At 48.0% G+C, this 27571-nt stretch overlaps 8 protein-coding genes across 8 annotated transcripts; 3 read left to right on the plus strand and 5 right to left on the minus strand.

Annotated features, from left to right (window-relative positions):
• Positions 1 to 2156: 2156 nt before the first annotated feature.
• On the minus strand, positions 2157 to 3674 carry Rnf167 (E3 ubiquitin-protein ligase; the record flags this gene model as incomplete). The annotated part of the gene is made up of 2 exons (XM_031149658.1): positions 2157 to 3369; positions 3430 to 3674. 2 exons carry the CDS (start codon positions 3672 to 3674, stop codon positions 2157 to 2159), a joined length of 1458 nt encoding a protein of 485 aa, XP_031005511.1.
• Positions 3675 to 5520: 1846 nt separating this feature from the next.
• cyp-3 (Peptidyl-prolyl cis-trans isomerase H) lies at positions 5521 to 6397 on the plus strand (the record flags this gene model as incomplete). Its single annotated transcript, XM_031149659.1, has 4 exons — positions 5521 to 5558; positions 5612 to 5637; positions 5751 to 6127; positions 6197 to 6397. 4 exons carry the CDS (start codon positions 5521 to 5523, stop codon positions 6395 to 6397), a joined length of 642 nt encoding a protein of 213 aa, XP_031005510.1.
• Positions 6398 to 9050: 2653 nt separating this feature from the next.
• cmc2 (COX assembly mitochondrial protein) lies at positions 9051 to 9615 on the minus strand (the record flags this gene model as incomplete). The annotated part of the gene is made up of 2 exons (XM_031149660.1): positions 9051 to 9391; positions 9462 to 9615. 2 exons carry the CDS (start codon positions 9613 to 9615, stop codon positions 9051 to 9053), a joined length of 495 nt encoding a protein of 164 aa, XP_031005509.1.
• A 333-nt stretch (positions 9616 to 9948) lies between these two features.
• On the plus strand, positions 9949 to 10759 carry UTP11 (U3 small nucleolar RNA-associated protein; the record flags this gene model as incomplete). Its single annotated transcript, XM_031149661.1, has 2 exons — positions 9949 to 10080; positions 10178 to 10759. The coding sequence occupies 2 exons, from the start codon at positions 9949 to 9951 to the stop codon at positions 10757 to 10759; spliced, it is 714 nt and encodes a 237-aa protein (XP_031005515.1).
• Positions 10760 to 11078: 319 nt separating this feature from the next.
• On the minus strand, positions 11079 to 11747 carry LHYA1_G004705 (uncharacterized protein; the record flags this gene model as incomplete). The annotated part of the gene is made up of 1 exon (XM_031149662.1): positions 11079 to 11747. The coding sequence occupies one exon, from the start codon at positions 11745 to 11747 to the stop codon at positions 11079 to 11081; it is 669 nt and encodes a 222-aa protein (XP_031005514.1).
• A 2614-nt stretch (positions 11748 to 14361) lies between these two features.
• Positions 14362 to 16154, minus strand: LHYA1_G004706 (1,3-beta-glucanosyltransferase; the record flags this gene model as incomplete). The annotated part of the gene is made up of 3 exons (XM_031149663.1): positions 14362 to 15813; positions 15872 to 15982; positions 16050 to 16154. Coding segments are annotated over 3 exons (1668 nt in total), but the record flags the coding sequence as incomplete, so codon positions are not given.
• Positions 16155 to 19146: 2992 nt separating this feature from the next.
• On the minus strand, positions 19147 to 21776 carry PXA1 (Peroxisomal long-chain fatty acid import protein; the record flags this gene model as incomplete). The annotated part of the gene is made up of 3 exons (XM_031149664.1): positions 19147 to 19893; positions 19941 to 20999; positions 21144 to 21776. The coding sequence occupies 3 exons, from the start codon at positions 21774 to 21776 to the stop codon at positions 19147 to 19149; spliced, it is 2439 nt and encodes an 812-aa protein (XP_031005513.1).
• A 2265-nt stretch (positions 21777 to 24041) lies between these two features.
• PSR2 (putative phosphatase) lies at positions 24042 to 27445 on the plus strand (the record flags this gene model as incomplete). The annotated part of the gene is made up of 7 exons (XM_031149665.1): positions 24042 to 24141; positions 24251 to 25395; positions 25445 to 25594; positions 25642 to 25914; positions 26919 to 27117; positions 27254 to 27349; positions 27411 to 27445. 7 exons carry the CDS (start codon positions 24042 to 24044, stop codon positions 27443 to 27445), a joined length of 1998 nt encoding a protein of 665 aa, XP_031005523.1.
• Positions 27446 to 27571: the final 126 nt, after the last annotated feature.

The following is a 27571-nucleotide window of genomic DNA, read 5'->3' on the forward strand; positions in this document are numbered from 1 at the left end:
GCCACCATCCAAGAACCCCGATGAGCTCGAAGTAGACGACAGCTCAGACGATGACTACGGCCCCTCAGTTCCCAAAACTACCGCTGCATCTATTCCCCCAAAGAGAGTCCTTGGCCCCGCTCCACCTCCCGCTTCTCTCGCGGAAATGCCTCGCACCCCCCCGACGACTCCTCAGACTCCGACTCCGACTATGGACCCTCCCTTCCTCCAGCCCCCGGCTCCGCAGCAGAAACAGCCTACCTCAACCAACGCGCAGATGAAGCTCTCGCAGAAAAAATAGCAGCATCACAACCAGCGAAACCGCAGCGCGATGAATGGATGCTTGTACCCCCTACGGACAGCGACTGGTCCACCCGTGTAGACCCCACGAAACTGAAGAACCGTAAATTCGCCTCGGGAAAAGGAGCGAAGGCGCCAGCGGAGAAGAGTGGTATAAGTGCGATATGGACGGAAACGCCCGAGGAGAAGAGGAAGAGGGTTGAAGATCAAGTTTTAGGGCGAGTGGAAGCTACGTCTCAACAAAAGGAGAAGGGGAGAGGGGGTGGAGAGAGCAAGCAGGATGAGGAAACCAGTAGAAGGATCAAAGAATATAATGAGAAGAACCGTGGGCAGAGTTTGAGGGAGAAGAGGGTGAAGGAGGGAGGTGTAAAGGAGGAGGAGGATGACCCGAGTAAGAGGGGTTTTGATCGCGAGAAGGATATGGCGTTGGGGGGACGGGTGGGACATGTGGCAAAGAGGGATATGTTGGCCAAGGCGGCGGATTTCAGCACGAGGTTTCAGAAGGGAAGTTATCTTTGAGAGCCTGGATTAGATGCGGACCATCCTAGGGCATGTGATAGTAAGGGGGGGCAGTACCCCCCTATCTGAGCATCATAGGCAAGCGAGGAAGTTCACTAGGCTTAAGACATAATGGCATATAAATGCAACGAATGTAATGAGACCGCTCTTTGCTAAAACGACCGATCGCCTTTGGCATTTATTGCACAACCATCTATTGCAAAAACATCTATTGCATTTGCACTTCTTACAATCTCATCCATAAACGTCCCTCTCCCTCAGCACCGTTCAGTGAAATCATCCGTAGTAAATCAAAGCATCTCCTTAAACAAATGAATCAACCATAATCCATGCTACCAGACAAGTCCCCCATTCCTCTCTGTCTCTCCCCCTTCATTCATTCATCCTTCACACCATCTCAGCGTAACTTCTCTCATACCTCGTCATTTACAAACACAAACACATATCCCCTAAATCAAAATCAGAGCCTAGACAGAAGCCTAACTGATATTACAACTTGAAAGGAAAACTGTCCGGACTGTTTTAAGAAGTCTCGAGGATTGGATACTTACCTAGGTACTTACCACCTAAAGATAGCAGGCCCTGCATTCACTTAATTAGAAGGCAAGAAAGACAAGCTTAGAAAGCAAGGCTAATTAGAAGGGAAGGAGAGGGAAGGGAAAGGAAAGGAAAGGAAAGGAAAGGAGAGAAAGCTGGATTTTGAAGGGCGGCGTAAGCGTACTGTATCAGATGAGGTAGGCAGTTGATGATACGGGAAGAGATGGATGCTAGAAGGAATGGAAAGAAACCAGTGCTATTAAAGTCATGCATAGATAAGCCTTGTCAGATATCGGCATGGTAGGCTTCCTGAGACAGAAATAAGTCTGTGCTATACTGAGTCACTGCATTCACATAGATCTATCTGACCTCAGCAAGGCTCCTAAACGTGCACTTCCCAGATGTATCTCATTGTCACTAATACCTAGCCTAAAGCCATGCTTCCATTGCCCAACAATCGACCTCGCGTTATTCACATCGTAGGATCCCCTACTCCGAGTTTTGCCAGACCTACTTCCTCCACTTCCCAGCATTTGAAAAAGTAAGGAAAATCGCTAAAGGGACATTCTGCCTGGAATGATATGATTTGTAATGTTCGTCAAAAAATCAAGATCATGTACGTGGTTCGTTGGAGACTTTGTACAAATGGCAATGCCTGAGGATGACGGTCAGGCATGTGATATTGTGGAATGGGTATCTCGAATCGGGTATCGACAGTCGGAGCAGGACTTTTAGAACACGGCGATAGTATGTGCCGCTTCTGATGTCCTGGACCGAGCATAGTCATGAAATGGATTTGAACATCAAAGAAAACACTGCGATCATCGTACAACGCCAGCTTCAAGTTGGGAAGGTGATGGATCGGCCGTAGCCGTAGCCGCAGGAGCCCCATTTTGTTCCGTAGGTTGGCGATTACGCCCTGGGAAATGCATGGCGGGCATAGCAATCCCACTGAATGGATTCCGAGGTCTCCATCTGCTTGGTTCAGCAGCGTTGCTGTTCGCCTGTGCTGAAGTAGCTGGAGTAGCTAGAATAGCTGGAGTTACAACAGCACCGGCTGCGTCTCCTGGAGGTGCTGCCCTACGAGCCCGTCTGGCAGCCCTTCGTTGATCATTCGTACTAGAATTACGATTATAAGTATGGTAGGTTCCAAAGCGACCACCAACACGCAGACCATTCCAAGTAGAACGAGGCTGTTGCGGCATATTCATCCTAGCATCTCTTCTTCGCCCAGAGCGTTCAGTGTCGACAGCTTCGCCTTCAGGGCGGGGCTTTGGTGTATAATAATCTGCTTTGCAAAGCGGACAGCAAGCACGACGGCTGGTTAACCATGGATCCAAGCATCCAGCATGGAAAGCATGGCCACATGTCAAGCCGCGGATATCGTCGTCCTCCTCCAATGTATCGATGCAAATTGCGCATGAATCTCCTGGGTTTGTCAGGAGCTCAGGCGGAACAGCAGTAAGGATATGATCGTCATCGTCATCCTCCTCCTCCAACTCAGTTGCGGTCGTTTGGAGTTTGTCGACAGTGCTGGTAGTAGTGGGGACCTCCTCAAGATTATTTTGTTCTTCGACTGGAGTGATGGCACTCTCTTTTTCCACAGTACTGACGTCAATGCTCTTCTTTTTATCATCAGTATGGATCTCGGGTGATGTCGTGACCTCTTCTATCTCTCGTTCTGATGTTGCCGTGGGTGGTATCGTATTGACAGAATGCTTCGTGTCAACAGGCGACGAGGGTATAACGCCTTCAGTCTCGCTCACACTAACAGCTCTACTCGGTGGTGCGGTGACTGTCACTCCTCCACTCGTCGGCAGTCCTTCCCTTGCGCGCGATGCTACCCAGGTCTTGTATTTCGTCAATGGGAATCGCTCGTTGACCTCATCCATCGTCATCAACTTCTTCTCCCTTCTCCGACGATGTGGTCGAGTAGGCATATTCTCCAAATTGATCGGGTCCACGTCCTCGCCATTTCGTAATGCACGATTGCGAGCATTGTATCGAAAACAATACTTGACGCCGACAATGATCCTTTGCATCGTGTTAATAAAAGCTTACGGAGGTTGGCAAGTCTATCAATTGGGTACTCACCATAGGTTCGTAAACACAACCCCGAATCCTAGTGCAACGAAGAACAAGAGTGGTGAAGATGTGGGCCCGCCGCCGCCGCCGCTGCTCGTAGTGGTCGCTGCCGGTGACGACGCGGAGGTCGTAGAGGGACTAGACATAGTCGATGTTGGATCAGCTGTAGTCTGTGTTCCGCCGAGGTTTCTGGGCTGAAGATGCCTCTCAGCGACGTGGAGAACCTCAACCAAGACCTGATTGATGATGGGCATCTTGTACTCGGTTTGCAAGTACGAGGTGTGCGATCTGCGGGTTTGCGGCGTAGAAGTGCAATCAAGAGGAATCCTGGCCCGTCTAACCTATGCGCGGCCGGCCGACCTTCTCTACAAGTGGCAGAATGTCGCAAACATATGGAACGTGAAGAAGGGATGTTACGAAGACAACACAACAAGTTCGTTCAACGTTGATATGAGTGATGAAGATTATTGTGGCAGGGAAGATGGCAGGTGGTGGGTGAACGGATGGACAGGTGGATGGATGTGTACGAGCACGAGTAAGTGTACTTTAAGAGGCGAAGGAAGGGAGGTCGGGGTCGGGGTTGGGAGGGTCAAAGAATCATCAACAAAGCTTCTACGAACAGTAAAGCGAGGTGAAGTAAGTTTGGTTTTAGCTGCCGATTTAGGGTGCGATTCGCGAGGCTGGAGCGTGCGTGTAGAGTTACAGTTACCAGCCCAGCCACGAATTCGACATAGACTAGTACAAGATTCGGGAGGCTTTAATAAAGTCGTGTTACGAGTAAAAGGAATCTGTGTTTGGAGTTGTGATGAACTTCTCATGACAATAGAATGATGGTACAGCAAGTAGGTAAGTAGGTAGTATTCACTGAAAGAACATGCGATACGGATGCGGGTCATAGAGCGGTTATACAGTACAGTACTCGAGTACAGCACTTCAGAACTGGTATTAAATCACTACGGACTAGAGCACCCCCCAAGCAGACAATACCTGGGTTAGGTACCTTAGCTCGCGGATGGGCCGGCGTCCCAGTGGTTGATCCAGGATAGCCTCTTCGCCATAATTGCTTATCTTAGAGTTACAGTACAGTACTGTACCTACCTGCCACCCACCCTACCTAAGTACTCGTACGATCAAACTGCTGACATGTTTTGAAGGGGAAAGTTGTGGTGATGGCACTACTAATTACACAGCTGTTGATTGATTCATCTCCTACTACTACGATAAGAACTATTCAGCAGCCGTCAGAAAACCCTCCAACATTCTGCATCTGAATGACACAGGGGAAAGCTGCAGAGGACTCAAGCCTCCCAGCCTTTGGTTTGGGGACTAGGCGCTTGGCCTGCCTCTCCTCTTTACCTGCAGGGAAAGGGTTTGAATGCACTCCGCATACACGTCAGCGAATCACGCAGGGTATGCTATACTCATCATGGAGATTGTAATTCTGGGGATCCGAAGAAGGGGTTTCTGGAAAGCAGTGCACTAAGGCAGATAATCAAGTTGAATCAGTAGCCTCGTTATGCTTGATTCAGACATCCGAGAATATCGGTACCATGTGTTTATCCGCCGTTAGTAGGTACTGTAGGTATTTATACTGTCTATTGTAATATCATACAGACCGAGACGAGATGGAAAACACGAGGTTGGATTCTTTCCACCAGAGCTTCACCCTCTCGCCACACACCCACTTCCCCCTCTCGAGTCTCGAGTCTCGAGTCTCGACATCCAACCCCACCTTCCAAAATCAATCCCCATTGAACCTAGCCGTCGATCATTTGCCCGCTTATCTGCAAGAACAATCACAAGACAAGCCCGCTTCAACCAATGAACCTTCAATAATAATCCCATAATCCAGCGTCATTCGGCAGCGAATCTACCCGATTTTCTATACGTCTCCCATCCCGCACCGAAACACCGTCGGCGTCATCAAAACTAGAAGGAAGCTGTGCGTGCAAGATAAGCGACTAGTCCTACTGTTTAGGATAGAGACCCTGCAGAACTGTTCGCACTGCACAGTAAAGCGGATCATTGCACTTCCGCGGGGGTGTTGACAAAGCCAAAGAAAGAAACTTCAAAAGGCACAAATCAATCCGTCTCATAGAAATGGCGCCTACGCAACTCCCCGAATCGGGAAATCCCCTGTAAGTGCCTCTCTATAGTCACCATCTCACCCAGCTAACATAACAATCTGCAGCGTATTCTTTGATATCACTCTAGGAGGTTAGTAGTCCTCCCCTGATCCGCCTCTTCAGTGACATCACGTGATGCTACTCTACCCTTTTAAGCCTACTCAAACCACCTTCGTTTCAATACTGATTGAATATGGCGTATAGGGGAACCACTAGGTCGCATAACCTTCGAGCTCTTCGCCGACACTGTCCCCAGAACCGCAGAAAACTTCCGCCAGTTCTGCACCGGCGAGACGAAGAGCCCGCTTGGTCGTCCACAGGGATATAAAGGGAGCAAGTTTCACAGAATCGTGCGTTTCTCGTTCTATATAATATTCCAATCTATCTTTCTTGCTTCTTATTTCAGATGGGGCACTGTACTGATTAACGGGTTGGATTTCCAGATCAAGGATTTCATGTGCCAGGGAGGAGACTTCCTGAATGGCGATGGCACGGGCTCGACGTCTATCTATGGGCTAAAAACCTTTGACGATGAGAACTTTCTGAGGAAACACACAGAGCCAGGCTTGCTATCTATGGCTGTATGTCATTCCCCCCACCACCCCTCCCAACATCATTTTCACAGTAATTGCTACTGATAACATAAACAGAACGCAGGCCCCAATGGCAACGGTTCCCAATTCTTCATCACCACCGTCCCTACACCATTCCTAGACGGCAAACACGTTGTCTTCGGCCGGGTAGCAGATGGTATGGACGTTGTGCAGAAGATGGAGAATACGAAGACGGGGTATCGCGGGAAGGATATCCCGAATTTGGATGTAGTTATTGCACAGTGTGGGGAAATGTAAAGGGTGCCGTGATTAATGAGAGGCCTGGGTGGAAGGGGCAGCCGGCATTACATTACTGGGATCGCGAGTATTTCCAAGGAGGGCCAAAAAAAAAGTACGAATGCTGCAAGCATCACATCGAAACAGGAAAAGCCGATCAAACGAGGTGGTTCACGGAAATATCCTTCACAACTCGCAAGTTCAGTTTAAACCCAACCCACGAGAAGAACGAAATAAACAAACAAAATGACGGAATGAACATTAGCTAAATAACGCGGAGATTAAAAAAGACAGTCAATCCCCCTACAAGACGAGGCCTTGTCATCAAGTTCCTAGTACTCCTGAACGACCTTCACTCGCCTATACCCCATTGCTTGTCTCGCCGATCGACCAATTATAAGAAGTTAAAAAAAAAGTCTTAGATGACATTTACAAATCAACATATAGCTCCGATCCTCCCACTCCCCCATCTCCCCTCCACCCCCCAGAGTCACACATGCCAACCACCCCTTCCCCTCTCGTCCTCCAATACTAACACTAACAGCAACGCTCAATCTCCCCCCTGTCGTACCTCAAAGCTGCATCTACTTCCACCTCCACTCCCACTTAACTTCAAGCCACAAACCACTACCTACAGTACTACTCGGTAATAGATTTGATCAATATGAACGAACTCGGCTTTCGAGACGTTTATTAAGGATAACATGAGTATGTACTAACCTCATAGGTATTTTCCTATTAGCAATCTATTAACTCGGAGTTTTCTTATACACATCGCGGTCATGATAACTCGTACTGTACTCGTAGTGTTGTTAAGCGAGATGTTGTGCACAAACAAGTATAGTAAAGTACGGTACGGTAAGATGTCATATCACATCTATATTCTTACGACCTGCAACAAAAATCCAAAAGAACTGCTTGCTGCATAATCTTACATATCAAGATATGAAAATGAAAACCATCCATCTGAACAAAGCTTTCTGTTTTTTTTTTTAAAAAAAGCAAAAAAAAAAAATATTTTAAATTCCCTCAGGCGCGAGTCGAACCTGTACAGCTGTTAGCAGCTGACTGAGAGAAATTTCTTTTATTTGAGCGGTGTACACATACGCGCGACATTCCGGTAAGACTGATAACAATTACAGCCGGACGCCATAAACCAACTAGACGACCGAGGGTGGAGATGTTTTTGTCGAAGCTTTTTGTTATTGCGGTATGTGTATAGACCCGCTGGTGGGTTTGAGGTGGGGATTTTGCTGCGTTGGTTGATTGGTTGGGCGGGCGGGTTGCATGTAGGGTGGGGTGGGGTGGGTCAAGTCTAGTATGAATGCGTACGCGTGTTTGCTTTATATGCTATATCTCTTGGATATAAGGTAATAATAGGTATACGGCGAGTATAAGAATAACATATACTATTACTTTGATATATATTTTAGTAAAGTTTAGTTAAAGGCAATAGAAGTCACGTTATGGATCGCATTCGCTTACGCTCCGCAGAGACATAGCATAGTCTATACCTGAGCTGCCACTCTCGTGGAACTGCGTCTAATTAGTAGCAGCATATGTATACCTAGGTAGATGCTGCATTTCTATAATAAGTAAATCCAGAAAAAAAAAGTTCTCAAATCGGAAGATCTATAGTCAGGCGGGAATCTTCTATATAAAACAAAAAGATAAGATAAGAAATACCATAATACGTAGAGAATGTGTGAATATCGAAAGTAAATGACGTATAAGTAAGTATATATTTGCATGATAAGTAATAGGTAGCCTCGCTTAGGTAGAAGAGTAGAGGAAAGGCTACGTAAAAATAAGTTGTAAAAAACGAAAAAATCCCAAAAGAGCAACAAAAAGGTTCCACAAGTTCCGGATCATCGCCTTCGCGAGAGGAACTTGTATAATCCTTGCTTGATTTCTTTTGGAATAAGAATAATTCATTGAGATTTTAGTTTATAGTCAGGTCTCTCAACCGCTTGCGGACTGGCCATTTTTGGGCAGAACTGAACGCATTCTCGGACCATCGTCAGGAAAAGTCCTATAAAGTCCTATCTGTGTCATACTCGAACTTGACTTTTTTAGTATGATAAAGACCGGTCTTGACCTGAGAGTAAGCCTGCATATCAAGAGGATGTTTGGCTTTCCTTATGGAATTTGTTCGCTTCTGTTCATTTTGACAGACCTTTTGCCCAAATTGAATTATAGAGGGTGTCGGGGAAATATATCATTATGCCGTCCTCGAGAGCAGCCAGGGAATGGGTGAAGCATAAATGTCAAATGCTGTGAGCTTTGCTGATTTTTGATGAAGTGTAGAATAACAGAAGTACCAAATAGAGATTGAGAGGCACTTCGAGATCCAAATGACTCCATTTGATTTCAGACAGCATTACGAGTCTCAGGACACCCTACTTCCAAAAGCAAAGAAAGATGTGCAAAGAACAGCTAACTGTATAAGAGGGAAGTTGTCCATGCATGCAAGAAAACAAAATGTCAAAAGAAGCAAATGGAAGCAGAAGATCAACGTTAAACCAGAGAGGCATTTGCATACAAATCTGCCATATATACACCATCTTAACTTACAAGCACATCTCAGTGCAAAAATAATAATCCATGACTCCATCCAATGCACCTAAACTCCTCGTCTTTCCTTTCAAGATATCCTCTCGTTCTCAGTCAGATATCACCTGTGCCTATCCTTACTCAACTCCCCCTCCCTCTCCCGTGACGGGAAGCCACCCACCCGTTCCGCCTTCTTCATTACCGCATTCCCCTTCTCGCCCTCTCGTTCCTCAATCGGCAAGCCCCACCACTCCTTATGGAACCGCTCTTGCTCCTTCCTCCTCTCTTCCTTCTTCTCCCGGTCCACCTGCCTCTGCAACCGCAACGCGAACCACTCCTCCCTCGCAGCGTCCTGTTCATCTTGGGAAGAATGAGATATCATGCATGAATTCATGACTCGGTTCTGGGCTCGACATTTGAATGGTGCTGTGAAGGTGCGGCCGAGGGCACAATCGGCGAATGCTGCAGAAACGGGAGTCGGTTAGTTCAGTTGGAGCTTGAGAACGAGGCAAGTAAGCAGAAGGGTACAAACCCTTGATCTCCGTGGCACAATAACCCCTCACTCTCGCATGATATACCTCTCTAACCTGCGCTTCCTGTGATGAACTCAATGGCATTGGATTCCTGCTGGGCATAGGTAGTCGTGGGACTTCTGCCTCCTTTTCTGCGGCTCTTGAGGGCGCCATGGCTTCCATCTACACTGACGATCCTTCTCGCTCCTATCAAAAGTGCGAATGAAGACACAATTGAGGTTTAAAGAAGACGTCGAGAAATCGTAAGGTTCGATGCCGAGAAGCTGATCAGAATAGGTTTAGGTGCCGTAGCTTGGACAGGGGTCAAAATTTTGGTGAGGCTGATAAAGTTTAAGTCGCACGGCTGGTAATTCTTTTCAACTCCAAGATACCCCACCACGATACACACCACTATAAGCAGAGTATAGATTACGCGCGATAGGATTGAAGACTCCCGTGAAATACCTAGACATCTATACACCACGACAGCCCTGAATTCCGCCCACTATGTCGTCCATGCGCAACGCCGTCCAGAGGCGCAATCATCGCGAACGAGGACAGCCTGAAGAACGCAAGAAATGGGGTCTCCTCGAGAAAGCCAAAGACTACAAACTTAGAGCCGCAGACCACAAAGTCAAAGTATGCCCAAGAACCCATAGAATCCGAGTCTTCAGCACGTCTCGAGAGCTCAGCTCCCCGACATCCATCAAAAAGTCCATGCTAATTCGTCATACAGAAAACAAAACTCAAGCAATTGAAGCAAAAGGTTCTCGACGCTAATCCCGATGAATTTTATTTCGGCATGCTGTCCCGCAGCGGGCCTGCCACCAGGGGGAAGAACCGTACAGGAACCGTGAACGGCGACCGAGGAAACCAGGTGCTGAGCCAGGAAGCAAGTCGGTTATTCAAGACGCAGGATATCGGCTACATACGCACGATGCGGAACCAAACCACCAAAGAAGTGGCTGAGCTGGAAGAGAAAGTACAGGGGATGGGGGGAGGGACGGGCAAGAAGGTCGTGTTTGTGGATGATGAGGAGGAGTTGGAGTTGAGGGTGCAAGAGGGGGAATGGGAGGTGGAGGCTGAGGAGGAGAAAGAGCAAGGATTGGGGTTTGGGGAGAAGGATTTAAGGAAGTTGCAAAGGAGGGAGAGGGAGAAGCTGGAAAATAGGTTGGGGGTTGCGAGGGAGAGATTAAGTGTGCTGACGGAGGCGGAGGAGGCATTGGAGATGCAGAGGGCGAGAATGGCGAAGAGTCCTACGGTTGGAGGGACGAATAAAAATGGTGTTAAGTTCAAGGTACGGGAACGGAAAAGATAAATATGCTTTTTGAAATAAATGCAATGATACCATATGTCGGGCTTGAAAGTCTTAGGAGTAGTGGGACTGAGAGTAGGCTCTTCAGGCTTGAATTGTCTCTCATTACGTGAATCAAAATCTTTGGATCTAGTAGGTCAACGCAGAAAATGGGGTAGTAAATATGTCCCATTATTAATTGGCCTTCAGACATGTCGAAAGCTGCATGCTGAGCTTCGTTTTCGACCATTATATACTGCATATCCAGCAACGCCTGCTCAGGTATCTAACCCGATGATCCAATCCGTTCCAGATTCCAGTCCCAACCTCTATCCTACCAGTGTCATGATTTCTTCGTCAAACATTTACTTAAAAAGATAACAATCTTCGCCAGCGCCTTGAAGCTCATCGTGATCGTCCACACAAAACACTTGATCAGCATCCATATTAGCCCAAAGAACCCCGGGACTTTCTCCTCCTTGCTCTTCTCCTTACCCCCTTTTCCTTTCAAACTATCCTGACTTTCCAGATCAAGTTCGAACGACTCCATCTTCACAGGCATCTTGCTACTCCTCTTCCATTTGCTCCCCTTTTCCTTTGGGCTTTCCTGCGGGCCGATAGGAGGAGGGGCTTCAAAATGCTCAATCTTGTGCTTCTTCTCTTCCTCAATCGCCGTAAGCAACACGGCGCAAATCGCAACATCCACAACATAAAACGCATCAATACGACTCGCAACACTAGTATCGATCTCCAAAAATCCCGTCCCGGCTCCATCTCGCACAAGCCTCACGATGTTGTGGGCTAATTCAGGGTGCTCCAACGTATACTCTACTCTTGACCACGCTGGCGAGGAAGAGATGGATATGACAAAGGGGGTGGAGAGGGCAGGGTGCACGAGGTAGTACTTTTGGCTGTCTTCGTCCCAAACTAGCCGTCCGCATTCGCGTTCTGCGACTGCGATGACGGAGGCGCTGTCGGTGCGGTGGGGCTTGGATGCCATATCGATGGCCATGTTTGCTGCGGCGCGGGGGTAGAGGAGAGCTACAAGGCCGTCGTTGGGGGGAAGGCGGCGCGCGGATCTTCGAGGGTTGTGGACATTACATCCGAGTTTGCGTCTTTTGACTTGGAGGATGAGCCTATCAACGGCGATGAGGAGGCGGCGCCTTTGTTGGGGTCTTGACGGGTCATTGTCATCTGAGCTGATGTCGAGGTTGGGACGATACGGAGCGTGTAGAAGGTTTGGGTGGCGGAGGAAAGCGTGTGGATTGGTTCTTCGGGGTGAGAAGCCATTTTCAGACAGAAGGTTCGTCCTTCTGAAGCAGAGACTCGCCAGCCATTGACAACTTTCCACAGCTCCTTCAATTCGTCCGTACTCGATGGCTCCATGATTCTTTCATCTTGCACACCACGCGGGAAGCGCCCAGGCGATTGTCCTACCGCCATGGGACTTTGTAAACCAGCTGGACTCCTGTTGATTTCGTGAATGCTGGGAGAGTATGGTCTTCGATTGATAATTGTTTTGGGTATATGTGTAGGACTAGTCTGGGTAGGAAAATATGGCTGGTGTTCGAGGGGGAGATCGGGGTTGTATTTGGGGAATATGGACCTCATCACAGGCTCCCCACGCGAGGGAGAACCATTCAAGCCAGTCTTCGCTATCGAATTGTGTGAAGAATTGCTATTACTTCGAACCAGGGTGGGGGCCTCGGAGAAGGAAGTATTTGACCTCGGAATCTCAGCAGCAATATGTGCTTGCGAGGGTTGAGTAATAGGTGAAGTCGAGACCTGCTGTGGGGTGTATCGGCCCCCAGCATACTGTACATGGTCTTGTTGAGCAACAGAACCGTCTTGAGGGGTAGACCTGCCCTCCATAGCAGCTTGCATTTGTGATGGTTCACCATTTTGTGGGAAGGAAGGAGACTCGGGTCTGTCCAGGGCAGACTGCGGAGGAGATTGGGGATTGATAGCATTCCTCCTTGTACTTGGTTTCCTCGAAGGAGTATTCTTCTTCTTCGGTGGAGGAGGAAATAATTGTAGCCCCATGTTCACAGGAGGCTGCTGAGCTTGTCCCGACATGGTGAGACAGTATACCAGATACCTCACTCTTGCAAAAGCAACACAACAATCACCAACAAACAAAAGGAGAAACCGTCACCTCTTAACTCCACACTATGAGACGCTGGAAGCTACTTGCTCCAGATATATATGCATACTTTGCTATTTGTCGTATCTTCACCAAGTAATCCCCGTAGGCGCGTAAGAGTTCATCTTGACGTGCGTGCAGGGCGTGTGATAGCGACGGCAATGGCAGATGGCTCTGAGAATAGATTACAGGTGTATGCTCTCGCCCACTCAAGCACATTTGCCGCCGAGCGAAGCGTTGGTGTTGTGCCCTTGTCAGCGGCTGCATGCACCGTGATGGAGGTGATGATTGGAGATGCAGCACTCTCGGGAACGATGTCTAGCGCGTGTTTTTCCACTGGACGCCAGAAAGGAAACCTTGCCCGCTGCTTCTGCTTGTGGCTGCCCAAACGTACCATTATCTACCAGAGAACTTACATGTTCAATTAACAAGAGATAAAAGCAGCAGTGTGTAGATCCCTAATTACGCATTTTCGCGTTTGGTGTATAGAAGGCGCGAATAACCTCTATTGGATGAACCGCTAGGAGGTATCCCATGTGGTTTCCAGCTCACCTTAGAACTTTGATTCCACAAGTTGTTCCCTTTTATAGCGATAGCGAATGCAGGCTTCTTGTTGGCCTTCGAACGGTGAAAACACCTCTAGTTAGCGTGCAGGAGTTCAGTACATTAGTGTCATTTTCCAACTTAATCATAATGTTTGTGTTAATTCTTGTTGTTTGTCTTCAATTCTCTGCTTAGTTGACCTTTCCTGCTATTATTGTTTGCAAGTGAAGAATATTGAACAACCAGCCAAGTTCTCATTTATCAAGTGGCATCTCTTGTATTTGTTTGAGGAAGAGCGATATAGTATGAAGAGAGAAAAAAATCGCAAAGATCTATACATCTGACATGTTCCCCTCCAACCTCAACTTAACCTACCTATCAATAAATTCCTCTTTCCCTCTCCCCAGCACTCTCCGCTCTCTCTCCAACTCTTCCGCCAAATAGTGACAAGTAGGGACAAGGCAAGAAGTGATAATCCGGAAGGAGGATACTTTTAGACCCCTCCAAGAGACTTGACTTGAACCGCTATAAAAGAGGTCATGCATTGGAATTGGAGCTTGGTAGTGGCACTGTAAGAAGATGCTAAGATAAGGGAGGGAGGGGTAAAGGAGGGGCCAGATGGACGATCTTTGAAATGCCTGTTGACACGTCGATCTTGCTGGACTTTGGATCATGAGTGAGTAATATTGTATCTTCCGACCACCCGAATAAGTGCTAATATTATATAATATATAATACATCCCGCAAGACAGAAAACTAGTAGTGTTATGTATGAAGCCCCTCGTGGAGCATTACTGTAGTCACACTTAACGCTTAACCAATTACTTCAATATCAGAGTGTGAGGTCAATACAAGGCATTTATTATCATATACAATACAAAGTCATAATCGATCTTCTAGTATTTCGTACTCCTCAAGCCCAAGTCAATCATCGTCCTATCTACAATAAGATCATACCAGCACCAGAGAAGGCAGCCAACAAGGTGAAGCCAGTCATGAAGGCGGTGGAGATACCCAAAGTAGCACCAACAGTCATTCCACCCTCGCTCTTCTTGGTTGTTGAGGAAGCAGCTCCTGATTTTGATGCTGTTGAAGATCCGGTACCAGCACTGGTTCCGGAGTTGGCGGATGTAGCAGCGGCGATGAGGCTGGAGCAAGTGGAAGCTGGAGAAGGGTTGCTGACAATTGTGGCGTTCCCACCAAAGTCGCAGGCAGTGTCGACACTATTCTGAGCCAGGTAGTATGCGTTCATGGCCCAGGACAACTTCTCAGTTGCATTGCAGCCTGAATATGGGCCGTAAATACCGGTTGTAGTGTTGACGACAATCCCAGTGTTGTTGGTGAAACCCTGGCCATTGTAGATTACATCGTTAAACAGTGGGCCGACGTCCGCGACCGTCACTGAAGATTTGGCAGTGCACGAGAGGCTCTGGACCATGCAGGAACATACATCCTTGTCTGGAGTTGGGGGAAGAGGAGTAGCAGCGTTCCAGTTGGTGCCAACGGCCGGGCAAGCGGCTTGGGTGTTGGTGGCGGTGTAGCTGCCCTTTGACACACCAGATGGAGCGACAGATGCCATGGCCGTTTGGAAGGCACCGAAATCATCAAGCTCGCTAACAGAGCTCGCGTCATCAGATACCTTGACCAGACCGAAGTCGTTCGTCTCTTCAAAGTACTCGTAGACGATACCACCGGAGAAAACACCAGTCATATTATCACCATAAAGAGCCGCAACTTCAGTGAACTTTCTTTCAGCAGCTCCACCGCTGTTCTTGTTGCATCCGTATTCGGCGAAGAATGATGGGACAGAGTAGGTGGAGAACTCGGTGACTCTGGTGGAGTAGCCGGAGCTTTCAAAGGTTGCATCGGTACCGCACCATTCGTAGATGTTGTATCCCCAGAAGTCGATTGAGCTATCAACATCACCACAGTTCAGGTAAGAAGCGACTTGAGCCCGGACAGTTTGGTCATCATCAGCGGCGTAGCCTACTCCCATGGTTCGGTAGTTCTTCTGCTTAATATATGCCTTGGTGTCTCGAACAGCAGCCTTCACGATAGCGGCAGAGCCGGTGTAGGTCAGGTTGTTGGGGACCTCATTTCCAGCAAAGAATCCAATGACATTGGAGTACGTCGCCATAGCATCAACAACAGATGTGTATCGGTCCAGCAGTGTGGTGGTCCATTGTGGGTCGGATCGATCAATAGAGTTAGAGGGTTCACCCAAGTCACTGATGACATAGATTCCGGCGGCATCCAGCAATGCCATGCACTTGGAGTGATCTAAGGTAGGATCGATGGCATAAGTTCGGATGGTGTTGGCTCCCAACTTTTGGAGCTCTGGAATGTCGCGAGTACAGCTATCCACATCGCCGAGAGGGTCGGTGTATTTGGTCTGTAGAGTGGAAGTTAGATAACGGAAGTATGCGAGTATGGATATGGGGAGGCCTTACAGTGCTGTTGGTGCTGGTGCTACCTGAGGTGGAAGGATTGAATCCAGCCTGGTAAGCAACGCCCTTGATGAAGAACTGGGTGTCGTTGCTGTTGAAGAAGAATTTTGAACCCTGCGAGATTCATCAATTAGCTATCGTCGGTGGTGGTGTCAATATCATTCAAAGATGCTTGGCATACCTTGATAACGATTGGATCGAGGGTGGCAGACGCGCCGCTGAAGAGCAACGATGCGACTGCAGTGAGCAGGAGAGTAGATTTGCCCATGGTGCCGGCTTGGCTTGTCTGTAGGAAAAAGGAGAGAACTGAAGCGACTGTCGAGTGTCCCAAATGGATTTAACAATGGGAAGCAAAGAAGCGACTGAAATTAGACTTGTCTATCAAGAAGAAAAGACAAGATTATGATGGAAATGAAGAATGAGGAGATCTCGGAGTTGGAGTTGGAGTTGGAGGGTTGGAGGAAGGTGCAGTAAATGAGCAGGGGTGGCTGGAGCAGCAGCGAGGCGCAGTAAGGTAAGGTCTCCGTATCTAAAATTATTTGGATAAACACGACCCACACCACACGAACTTGTGAAATACGGGGGGTGTTTGGTCTGGTTTGTTCAATCAATGACCGGGATTGGCTGGCATGGAGGAATCAACTTCAAACATTCAACGCGCTGTTCCACAAACAGGAGCTGACCTGCAGTAGTCCCGGCGTGGCCGCAACAAAACCACGAGTTATTTTATAACTCTGAGATAAATACCTTTACAATTATTATATTAGGGAGTGTCACTTCAATCAATTATCAGACGTACCATACCGTTACGGTAATAACCTTTACGTCAAGAAATGATTCGGATTGGAGAGTGAAACATCTACAAGCCTTCTCACTATTGACCGCCCAGTCCGAACCAACCCAACTTCCGAAATTATTGCGGCTGGCTGTGTCTAGAACAGTTTATTCATCGTTCAGTTTATCCGAAGAACGAGAACGAGCAACGAATGTCTTCTTAATACGAAGCTCTGCTGACCTCACTCGAAGACTCTTACTGTCTACCTGACAGGGCTTAGTGGCTCATTGTTGACCGCTTGTACTGGAGAATACAGTATCGGGGGTACGAAGTAATTCCCACGTTTGTCTTGGTGGCGGTTGGGGTTTTAGCTGAATCCTTCGAGGGATAGACTCACTCACACTCTCAAGTTAATTTACTGTCTTCTTGACGCGTCATATCACCTGAGGCAGGTAGGATCTATATCCTTCCAATCTCGTATGACTTACCTACACCACTGTTGCGGCCTATTTTTCATGTAAAATATTTCCTCGTCTCCATATAAAACGATCGTGTCAGCCTTAACGCAGTATGACAATGTCAGTTTCTCGCATACATGATCTCTGCTAGCTGCGAAGCCGCAGAACTCAAAATAAATAACTAGATGAAGACAGGTTCTTGACAAACTTTCGAAGTACGATATCTGTTCCCCAAACGCTTTTCGTTATGCTTCACTTCACTTCTTCGAATATATCGCCTTCAAACACCGTGCTGGTACCAAGCGTTGAAATGGCACTGCAAACAAATCCAAGTGCTTCACACATGGGCCTGTCTTTGTAGATTCGCTTTCATCTTTCTAATAATCCGAACATGTTTCCAGAAGGTTGGGGCTCGAGCTCTTAAACTCGTTATGCCCCTCTGATCATGTTACATCAAGCAGTACTTATGGAGGAGGCTGATTCTTGCATTTCGACCAATCAAACAATACGGTATTATTCTCTTCTAGTTAGGCCTGTCGATATTGCCTGTCAATACCTCTAGAGGAGCAGTGCGGCTCTCAATCATATGAAGTTCGACTCCAAGGAAAGATTCAGCCTTATGTCATCATCAAACATATATTTGGAAATAGAATCAGGAATCCAGATGACGTGAAGTTATATGCTCCAGGAGTATTGCCTTTTGTTATGGTTTTCCATTTTCTCCATCACACCATCTTCATATTGTAGCTTCTTCTCTCTTTACTATAGTCCTCGCCGATATGCACTTTCTTGACAGCAAGCTCGTGCCCAGACCTTATATTTTCCGGGCAGACTTACTCTCCAAACGTTACGGCGTCTAGCGTCTCTGTAAATGCTATTAAATAATGAGCCAAGAACTGCACCAACACAAATGTCAGATCCCGACGTGGGAAAAGAGACATGGGACGTGATGCAAGATCTCACAAACGTGGCCAAGAAATAGCAGAAATGTGTTTTTGAAGGCGCTACAGGGGAATAATTATACACAAATCCAGCGTGCGTAAGTTCTACCTTTTCTTCTTTCTTTACCATAGAAGGTGAGTGACGTGGCGCACGGGCTTTCATATATATACATAGAGAACTCCCTCCTTCGAATCCCTTACTTGCAGAACAAGCTTGCAGCCCCACCAACCCAAACTTGCAGCTCGTGCGAGAAATCTAATTAATACCGAGTTAAGTTGTTTTATCACCCAAACCTTTCCAACCCTATGTAAAGTATCCGAGTGGAGATTATTATATCACTCCTATAACAAACTCATACAAACCGACCCGCCCTACCTCACTCCAACACCCCCCTAACCCTAATTCAACCCTAATCCAATTCACTCCCCTTTGGACCCCACCTATTCCACCCCCAAACCCCCCACGCAACCGTCTCCGCGGTCGCAACCAGAGTAAAACCAGTCAAAAGCGCAATCTTAGCCCCCCGACTACTATTCTTATAAATATCCTTCAAGCCCGCGGATTCAAAACCCGGGTTCGGATTCGGATTCGGATTCGGACTTGGGTGTGCACCAGGTGAGGGAGTTGGGTTTTGAGATGAAAATGCTCGGTGTGATGTATTTGTGTTATGGAGGATGGTTAGAGGTGGGGGTTCTATCGGGGATGGTAAGCAGAGCATTGTTGTTGCTTGGATGTGGTGATGGTGGTGGGGGGAGATTAAGGTGCAGGCTATTTCTTGATATCAGAAAGAATGTAAAGATGGATATTTAGGGGTTCAGAGATGATGTTTGAACTTTTAATATAAAGTTTGGTTGTGAAGGGAACGTCGAGTGAGGGTGAAGTGTATATGGAAGGGGGAGGGGTGCTTTCAAGTAAGAGGGTTGATGTTACACCGTTCAGGCAGAAGGGGGCTCGCTTTTGCGAGTACCTAATTGGTTCGTTCGTTTATTACCAAGGACATTATAATAAACTTTTTGTTTATCCCGATCTCTATTGCGAACTCAACATCTCATGTATTTCAATAACGATCATTGAAGCAACGGTGGAGTCATATTCGTATATCTCTACGCAACTGGAGCACCGCTATCTTCAACATACTGCGGCCCCTCCAACTCCTCACCACCTTGCACCCAGACTTTCTCCAACTCCTTCTCGATCTCCAACTTCCTACTCTCCCACTCCTTGACCTTCTCAAGCCTCTCCCTCAGCTCCCCCAGCTCCCGCTCAACGCCCATCTTCTCCTCCTCCGTTCCAATCCTCGCAAACGCCCACTCACTACCATCCTCGCCGCCCCCAAGACTCAGATTAAAGGTATGGTATCTTTTGAGACTCGCTCGCGTACTGATCGTAATAAGGGTAATGCCCTTCTCCTTGCAAGCCTCATACAATAAGCCCTCAACATCACTGCTGACCGCACTAGTCCCCTCGTCAATAACCGCATATCGCGGCTCATGATACAGCAACCTCGCAATGCCCATGCGCTGTTTCTCGCCTCCGCTCAAAACATCTTTCCATTCTTTCCGCGTATCCCAGCCTCCTTCACGGTCAGGCAAGTATCCTAGCTTCGCTTCTTCCAAGACGTGTTTCAGCTCCATGTCGCGCCGGCCTTTGTTTCGCATCTCGAGCTCGCCATCGGGGTAGATTACTTGGTCGCGGAGAGTGCCCGGGCTGAGGTAGGGGCGTTGCGGGAGGAACATTATGCCGTCAGTTCCTGTGGAGCGTGGGCGGGATACTAGGCCGCGGTAAACGGGCCACAAGCCAGAGACGACGCGGGCTATGGCGCTTTTGCCTACGCCGTTGGGACCAGAGATCTGAGTGTCTGTTAGATGGAAGCTGGAAGAGAGTAGGCAAAACTTACGAGGAGGTGCTCGCCGGAATGAACGATTAGAGAGAGGGAGTCGATCAGCTCTTCGCCGCCGTGGGGAAAGATCGACGGGGCTACGATTGGCACGTGTTCTAAACGTACACCGTCGAAACCCTTATGTATCGTGCCTTGCACATCGGAAAGGGAGTATAATTCAGGTTGCGTTCCCCGAGGTGGGAAGTAAGCGTTTGCGTGAACTCGATGGAGTGTTGAGATTAACGTGTAGACTCGACTGGTATAACCAGCGAGCTCGGAGAGATCTTTGATGGAGTACATCATTCTTCCACCGGCATCAGCTAGGGAAAGCATAAGTCGTTTATTAGTGATAAATTCCTTCATACGACCCCTTTCTCTTCCACCAGTGATGGCTGCATCGGCGAGTTCTTGAATTCCTCCAAGGCCACCCCACGCTGGTAAGAAGACTGGCAATGAACTCAAGAGATAGCCATATGCACTCCAGCTATACTTGAGGATAAAATCTTCGAGAATGTTATAACGGATCTTCAGAGTGTAGATCCCTTCCATCCATCTCTTTAGACTCTTGAATTCCTTGTCTAAAAAGTTCTTTTCCATGTTCGCTCCACCGTAAAATGCTACTTCTTCCGCATTTGCTATGAGACGAGAATGGAGGGCTCTGAAATCTCCTTCTTTGCGGCCTTCGACAGCCTTTAGTTTTCCAAAAGGAGGAGACATCCTTCGGAGAAGACTGGCAGTGAGTAGATAGTTGCTCAGCAGGCCAGCAAATGCAAGAGGGCCGAGTGATCGATAAAGTTGGTAATTGAAAACCATCAGATCTACAAATGGCTTTCCCAACGAGGAGTAGAGACTTGCTGAAGCAGCGCAGAAGTGCGTGAGATCCTGAGTGATGAATTGGTCTATTCCTTGTCCAATTCCACCATCCAAATTTGGTAATTTGTAATAGTTGAGGTTATCATTCAGGTAAAGATCATGTATGTATCGGGTGAGACGTGTTCGAAAGGCAATTGATACTTTGGATTGTAGGAATTTGATCATGGCATTCGTGTATGAGGCAAGACTTCCAATACCACACCACTGAATGGAGTTAGCTGTAGATCATGGGATGAATCTTACGTCAGTATAGATGGGAGAGGTGATGTTTAGATTGCAGCACTCAGGAAACAAAAAGAACAGGTGGATTCCAAACAAAAAGCAGCAAGTAAGGATTCGACAGCTTACCTTGATGATTCCCCATATGAATGACCTCCCATTACCAGCAACAAGATCCCGAACAATCTCTCCGTCTAATCTAGCGACCACTAACGAAAGGTACGTCCGCAACAGCAGAAACATTCCATGACTTAACAATAGCCCTGTCTCTTTACTCGTCCATCTCGGTATCATAATACTCAGCAAACTGAGGAACTGGTGTAAGAATGCGAGATTGAGACCTGGCTTTGTCTGCGGTGGCGGTATTTGCGGGGTATCTCCATCTGTGAGCCCTGAAGCTCTCGGCGGGTTGAGGAACAGCCTGCGGTGGGCATCAAATGTAGTAGGCTTCGTAGGATTTATAGTGACTTTCGAGGTCGAGTCTTTGTATGGCACGTATATAACTCTGGATCCATCCTTGTTGAGCAGTCCTGAATTTCGCCGCAGCAGTCGTCTTCCTTGCTCTTTCTCCTTGCGCTGTTTCTTCCACCATCTTGTGGTTCCCGTACTACCTACCACTATTGAGAGAGTTAGGATGACTGCGCCGAGTAGTCTCGTTGCCTTCGAGGTGCTTCTCAGGCGCTGGCGGATGAGGTTGGAGTACTGATGGTACAGATTGGCCAGCGGATCCGCAGAATACCGCAGGGTCGACTGAGAAGCCATTGTATCCAAGAAGATTAGGTCTTCTGTCTCGCAAATTCAGTCGTCGTTCCCTTTTGCCCAGTTCACATGTTTCCTGCTGGTATGATAGCTACTTTGCTGTATTTATTGTTGTTCCCAAATCATGCACGCAGTCGTTGACGAGCATCAATTACGAGCATTTAATCCGCTGCCAGTGTGCCGGTCATTATCGTCTGAATACTTTAGAGATTCTTAATCATTGAAGTTTATGGAGTAGTCATCAACAGCGTCACCAAAAATGCTTCGAAGCTTTGTTGTGCATGTGAGTACTGCCTTTAAACCCCGGCCGAGGCATGTGAAGTTGAATCGCCCGTGACCTGATGGCTTCGCTTCCCCGCCAAAGTTCCAAGAGAATCTTCTCCAGCATCTTCTCGGCCCCCACCCCACTCAGGGTCCGGCCCGTCATCTTCAAGGGCTGTACCTCAGAAAAATAAGCAAAAGGAAATTACTTCGTACCTACGCAGAATCTAAGACACCAAGAAGAAGATGTCTCTGATGAATTATTCCCGATCATTAAACCCGCCTGCCAGTTAGTTGCCTTACCTGATCTGGGCCTTCTAGAAGGTCGAGGTCACCGGCAATCAGACCCACAACGGGCCTAAAATGCGACCACCAGGCGAAGACTGACCACTTCCAACGGTGGTAATCATCCATCTTTTGCGTGAGATGAGGATCATAAAGTGTTGTCTCGTGCATTTCTCATTCTTGCCTTTGCCCCGTCCCCGTCCTCCCTTCACCGCAAGATCTGACAGGCAGGAATGACGATGGGATCATTGGGAAGGCTTCAAGAGGTAACAAGCTTCATCCTAGTTCAAAGGGAGCTTCCCGTACATGGCGATTAACCGATTGGGTTCAACTCGTAGCCGCCATGGTGGAGACTTTTGAGTTTGGACCTCACTCAGCACGGAGTAGTATCCCCAACATCCAACAGATCTCGACTATCTCCATACAGTACGAGTATACAGGACTCGGGAAGCTTCTCACGAGTTTATAGGTAGATGAGAAGAAGCAGGTACGGAAAGAGGCGTGTTGGACCAGGCGGGCTGCCCTATCACATGTACTGGAGTACCAAACTCTATGTTAGGTACTCTACCAAAGTCAGCTTCTATTTATATCTCTCCTATCCACGGGCACGGGCAATGAAGAAGGTCAAAAGCACGAGTGGGCCGATCTACGGAGCAGGTTTGCATTGCATCGCACAACATTGCGCCTTGAGGTCCGCCTGGGGCGAATGTACCGTCCTCCATACGGGTATATCTCTTCTGACATGAGTTCCAAGTACCACCAGTACTAAGGACCTTGGTACAAAGACATGGCCGCTTTCACGGGAGAGATACACTATGACGGTTGTATTAAACAGGGTAAATAGAAGCATTCGGCAATCAGAGCCCCTGGTGGCTTGGATCGTTGTAAAGAGCTTTTGATTGGAGGAGTTGTGATGGCCAGCGCCTAATATTCGCCCCCAAGCTTCTGTGATGAGATGCGGAAATCCCCCCCCCCCCCCTTCCCGTCCCCTGATAGCGCCTTGAAGCCGTCTTGATGAGCTTCAAGGCAAAGGTTTGTTCGACGGGCAGGCGCGGAAAAAAAAAGCCATGCATGGCCAGAAGAAGCAGAGCGGAAGCAGTACCATGGGGGGGGCAAGCTCTGCTCTGAATGCAATGTGCATGACCAACTAAGGTATCTACGAGTGCGTGCGTCGTACTCATGCTCTGCAAACAAACAACTGTCCAATTTGATTCAAAAATCTAAATCTAAATCTAAATCTAAATCCAAATCTAAACCCTCTTCACTCCTGGTTCTTTCGAATAATTATTATCTCTTATTATTTGATTGTTCTTCACTTCTTAGGACTTCACTTGACTTGCTAGATCGCGAGCCAATCTTATTGTCATCTCGCTAAATTACTTGGACTCTCAACCCGCATCAAACCTCTCGGTCTCGGTCAACTCTCAGCCTCTACCCAGCTCTTCGACCTTTCCCTCTACACAGCTTCTATCAAAGCTTCTTTTAATTGTAACCTCATTCCCTCCCTCCCACCCTCCACTGTCGCATCGCGGCGCGCCAATTCTCGGGTGTTTTTGTAATCGCAGACTATGCGCAACAAGATCGAATGGTGATAAAGCCGCTTTAAAGATCGAACGAACCGCCGCAAGTCAACGACGCGTGCACCACCCACAAGTGATACGTTTTGGGAAGGCATCACGGCGCTTTATCACGGATTCACTCTGAGGACTAGCATTGCCCTCGATGAGTAATGAGACTGCTCAGCCAACTGAGCAAACTCACAACCGATCAGCATCTGTAGAGGGTACTAAGACGAGACCGCCTGCGCTGGACACATCAAGCTGTATGTTTACTTCATTCTGAAAGCCCATTTGTAGGCTTCTTGTCGATTTAGCTAGCCTCATCTCGAAGGCGCGAGTGCCACGAAAGGTCGAAGCTAATAATCAATACAGTGACAAACGCCCCCCAACCCCCCAGCTCATCGACCCAGACAACCTCTACAGCACAAAACACCGCCAGCACCGACAACTCGGAAACGCCTGTCCTATCAGGGTCACAGAACGAGAAGGACTCTCTGCGGGCAGCCGACGAAGCTCCTGAAGTGCCACAGAAGAACCGCGGTCTGCTCCACGTTCCATCAAGAACCTCTTCGCAAAAGATAGAACCATCACCAACATCCACTGGCCTTAGCGGAGCAACTGTTACCGACCCAAGAGGCAGTATAGGGGGGCGATCGAAGGATTCAAGGGGGAGCATACTGGGGAGGCGGCGGAATGGGAGTGCGACCAGCAGCAAAATGTCGATAACACCAGGTCCCGATGCGGGCTCTACTGGGCAGAACCCCACATCAAACGCTGCTGGTACCAAGCAGAAGAAGAAGAATTTCCTGTCGTTTCTTTGCTGTATGGCTCCAGACGATGTCAATACATTAGATCCTGATGAAGCTACACCTCCGAACAAAGTTTCAAAGGCTCCAGGAGGGCGTTCAACGACGTCTAGCAGGCCAGATCATTCGGCGATAAGCCAGACGAATAATGCTACGACGCAGCCTGACCAGGAAAAAGCAGCTCTGCAGAATGAGGAGCCGGGTAAAGAGCGGAATGAGACGACAAGTCTGGATTTGGGCAGAACAATCCAATCGGGAGCCGCGTTACCAGCAAATGGCGATTTAAACCGACCAGTCGACACCCGTGATGCACCATTGCCAGAATTGCCCAAGGAAGCAGAATCTTCGGGTGCCGCTCAAGCTGCGCAACAAACCCCCTCTATTGCAGTGCAAAGTCCGGTGAGAACGGAGCCAGGATCTCAAGATTCGTCCGACCAAAATGACGGAGGAGGTGATGTTCCAATGCGGGATCCGGACCCGGTACCAATAGCAAAAGATGAGTCCTCAGTTACGGCCCCTAGAAGTGATGAGATAGCAAAACCTATGCTTCCCCCACCTCCTCCAGTCCCTCAGCCAGGGCCAAGCGAAGAACCAGGAAATGAACTTGAGCAGAAGCAACAATGGCTACTTCCACCGATTGCCCCAAGATTCCAAGGAAAGAAATGCTTGGTATTGGATCTGGATGAAACACTGGTACACAGCAGCTTCAAGGTAATTCATCTATCATACGTCGAAGACTAATCGCTAACATCTCGAATAGATTTTACACCAGGCGGACTTTACCATTCCCGTTGAGATTGAAGGTCAATACCACAATGTCTACGTTATTAAGCGACCAGGGGTAGACCAGTTTATGAAGCGTGTTGGGGAGCTTTATGAAGTTGTTGTTTTCACTGCTTCTGTTTCAAAGGTATGTCACCCCGGGTTTCTCGTTGACTGAAGCTAAAGAACTTCCAGTACGGCGATCCACTCCTAGATCAATTAGACATCCATCACGTGGTACACCACCGGCTTTTCAGAGAAAGTTGTTACAATCACCAAGGAAACTATGTCAAAGATCTGTCCCAGGTTGGCCGAGATCTCAAGGAAACCATAATCATCGACAATTCGCCAACTTCTTACATTTTCCATCCCCAACATGCTGTACCCATTAGCAGTTGGTTTTCAGATGCTCACGACAACGAGCTCCTAGACCTTATTCCCGTTCTCGAAGATCTGGCAGGCTCGCAGGTGCGAGACGTCAGTTTGGTCCTCGATGTCGCCCTTTGAAGCAAATTTTGAAGTGCGATCCAGCATGCAGATACTCTTGCTATCATAGCGGACGGCGTTCGGTTGATACCTTTGGTTTCATTGTAGAATGTACTGTTTAATCTATATAATGGGGCGAATTAGCCCCACCTTTTGATACGCAGAGGAGGGCATTCAAGCGGTTTACCAAAATTGGAGAGAATGGAAGGAGCTGGTGTCTTGGGGTTGTAACAAGGAAGGGGAATATGAGTACAGGCCTCACAAAAGCTCTACACGGGCGGCCTTGGTGCCACCAAATCTTCTTTTCTTGTCCGAATCAATGCTGGAGGTGCTGGAGCCAAATATGGTAGAAGAGGCACAGCGGAAACCCCACCCCCAAATATTTTCATTTGTTATATTCATCTTCACCTCAGGCATGCGTGTATAGGCGCGGCATCATGTAACAAAGCATAGTCGAGGTTTCTGGTGTTGGATGAGGCATCGGATCATAGCCACGATGCGCTTCGTCAACAAATACAATTTGTATATGGAGTTTGTATTTTTCTAAGTATAATCGTGACCGTAAGAATTGCTATAAATTACTTATGAAACTATTACTCCTGCTTCTAAAAAAAGTACTCAATCCATTGATGAAGACTCCTTGGCCTTTGTCTCATCTCATCTCATCCCCGGACCCACTAGAAATTTAGCGCGAACTAATCCCTGTCGGAAGCGAGCCTCCCTTTCAATCGTGTCCTTAATATTTTGGACTTCACACGACTCCGACCAAAACACGACCTCGCAACTTCCACTCCTTTACAAACGCAACCTCCCTAACTTCGCCACATCATCCCAATTCCAATTCGCAAAACAGCAAAATGGTTTGCATTCCCTGCCTCCCCTATACTGCCCTGATCACTTCACCTCCTGTGCAATTCCCATCATCTCCCAACTACACTACACTCCACTCTGCCCTTCCAGAGCCCCAAGCTAATTAAATCAAACAGTCTTCACCACGCGCATCCTCTCCCGTTAACTCCCCCGCCGGCGCTTCCACCGGCCGCCCATCTTCACCCACACCCCCCGGTGGCCCCAAGACTGCCATTCGTAGACGAGCGGCTGCTGATCAGAAGGACAAGGTTGCGAATGCGCGACCGAGCTCGACGAGGGCTGCTGGTGCTGGAGGAAGCAGTTCTACTATGTTAAGTATGTGCTTGTGACTCTGTTTGCTTTAGGCGTGGTGTTGGAAGGGAGTGGTGTACTGAGTGGAGAGGGCATTGTGATGGCGGGGCTTGGAAGAACACTTGAGATGTTGAAGAACGTGTGCTAATGTGGAGAATAGGACTTTACACCGATGAGAGCCCAGGATTGAAGGTTGATCCTGTTGTGGTGCTTGTTCTATCGCTGGTGTTCATTTTCAGTGTTGTTGCGCTGCATAGTATGTCTCTACAATCCCCTGACCCTCAGGCATATGTCGACGATTACTAACGTTGGTATAGTCATTGCGAAGGTCACGAGAAAATTCTCCAGCTAGATATGAGTTGCGACGGGTGAGGGGATCTACATGTAGAGCGTAGTGGAAATGGAATTGGAGGGCGAAGTGGAAAATACATTGCATATGGTTCTGGTTCGGTCTTGGTCAATAATGCGAATTGGGCGT

Source organism: Lachnellula hyalina, assembly GCF_007821495.1.
Source record: "Lachnellula hyalina strain CBS 185.66 chromosome Unknown contig00063, whole genome shotgun sequence".
Lineage (NCBI taxonomy): Eukaryota > Fungi > Ascomycota > Leotiomycetes > Helotiales > Lachnaceae > Lachnellula > Lachnellula hyalina.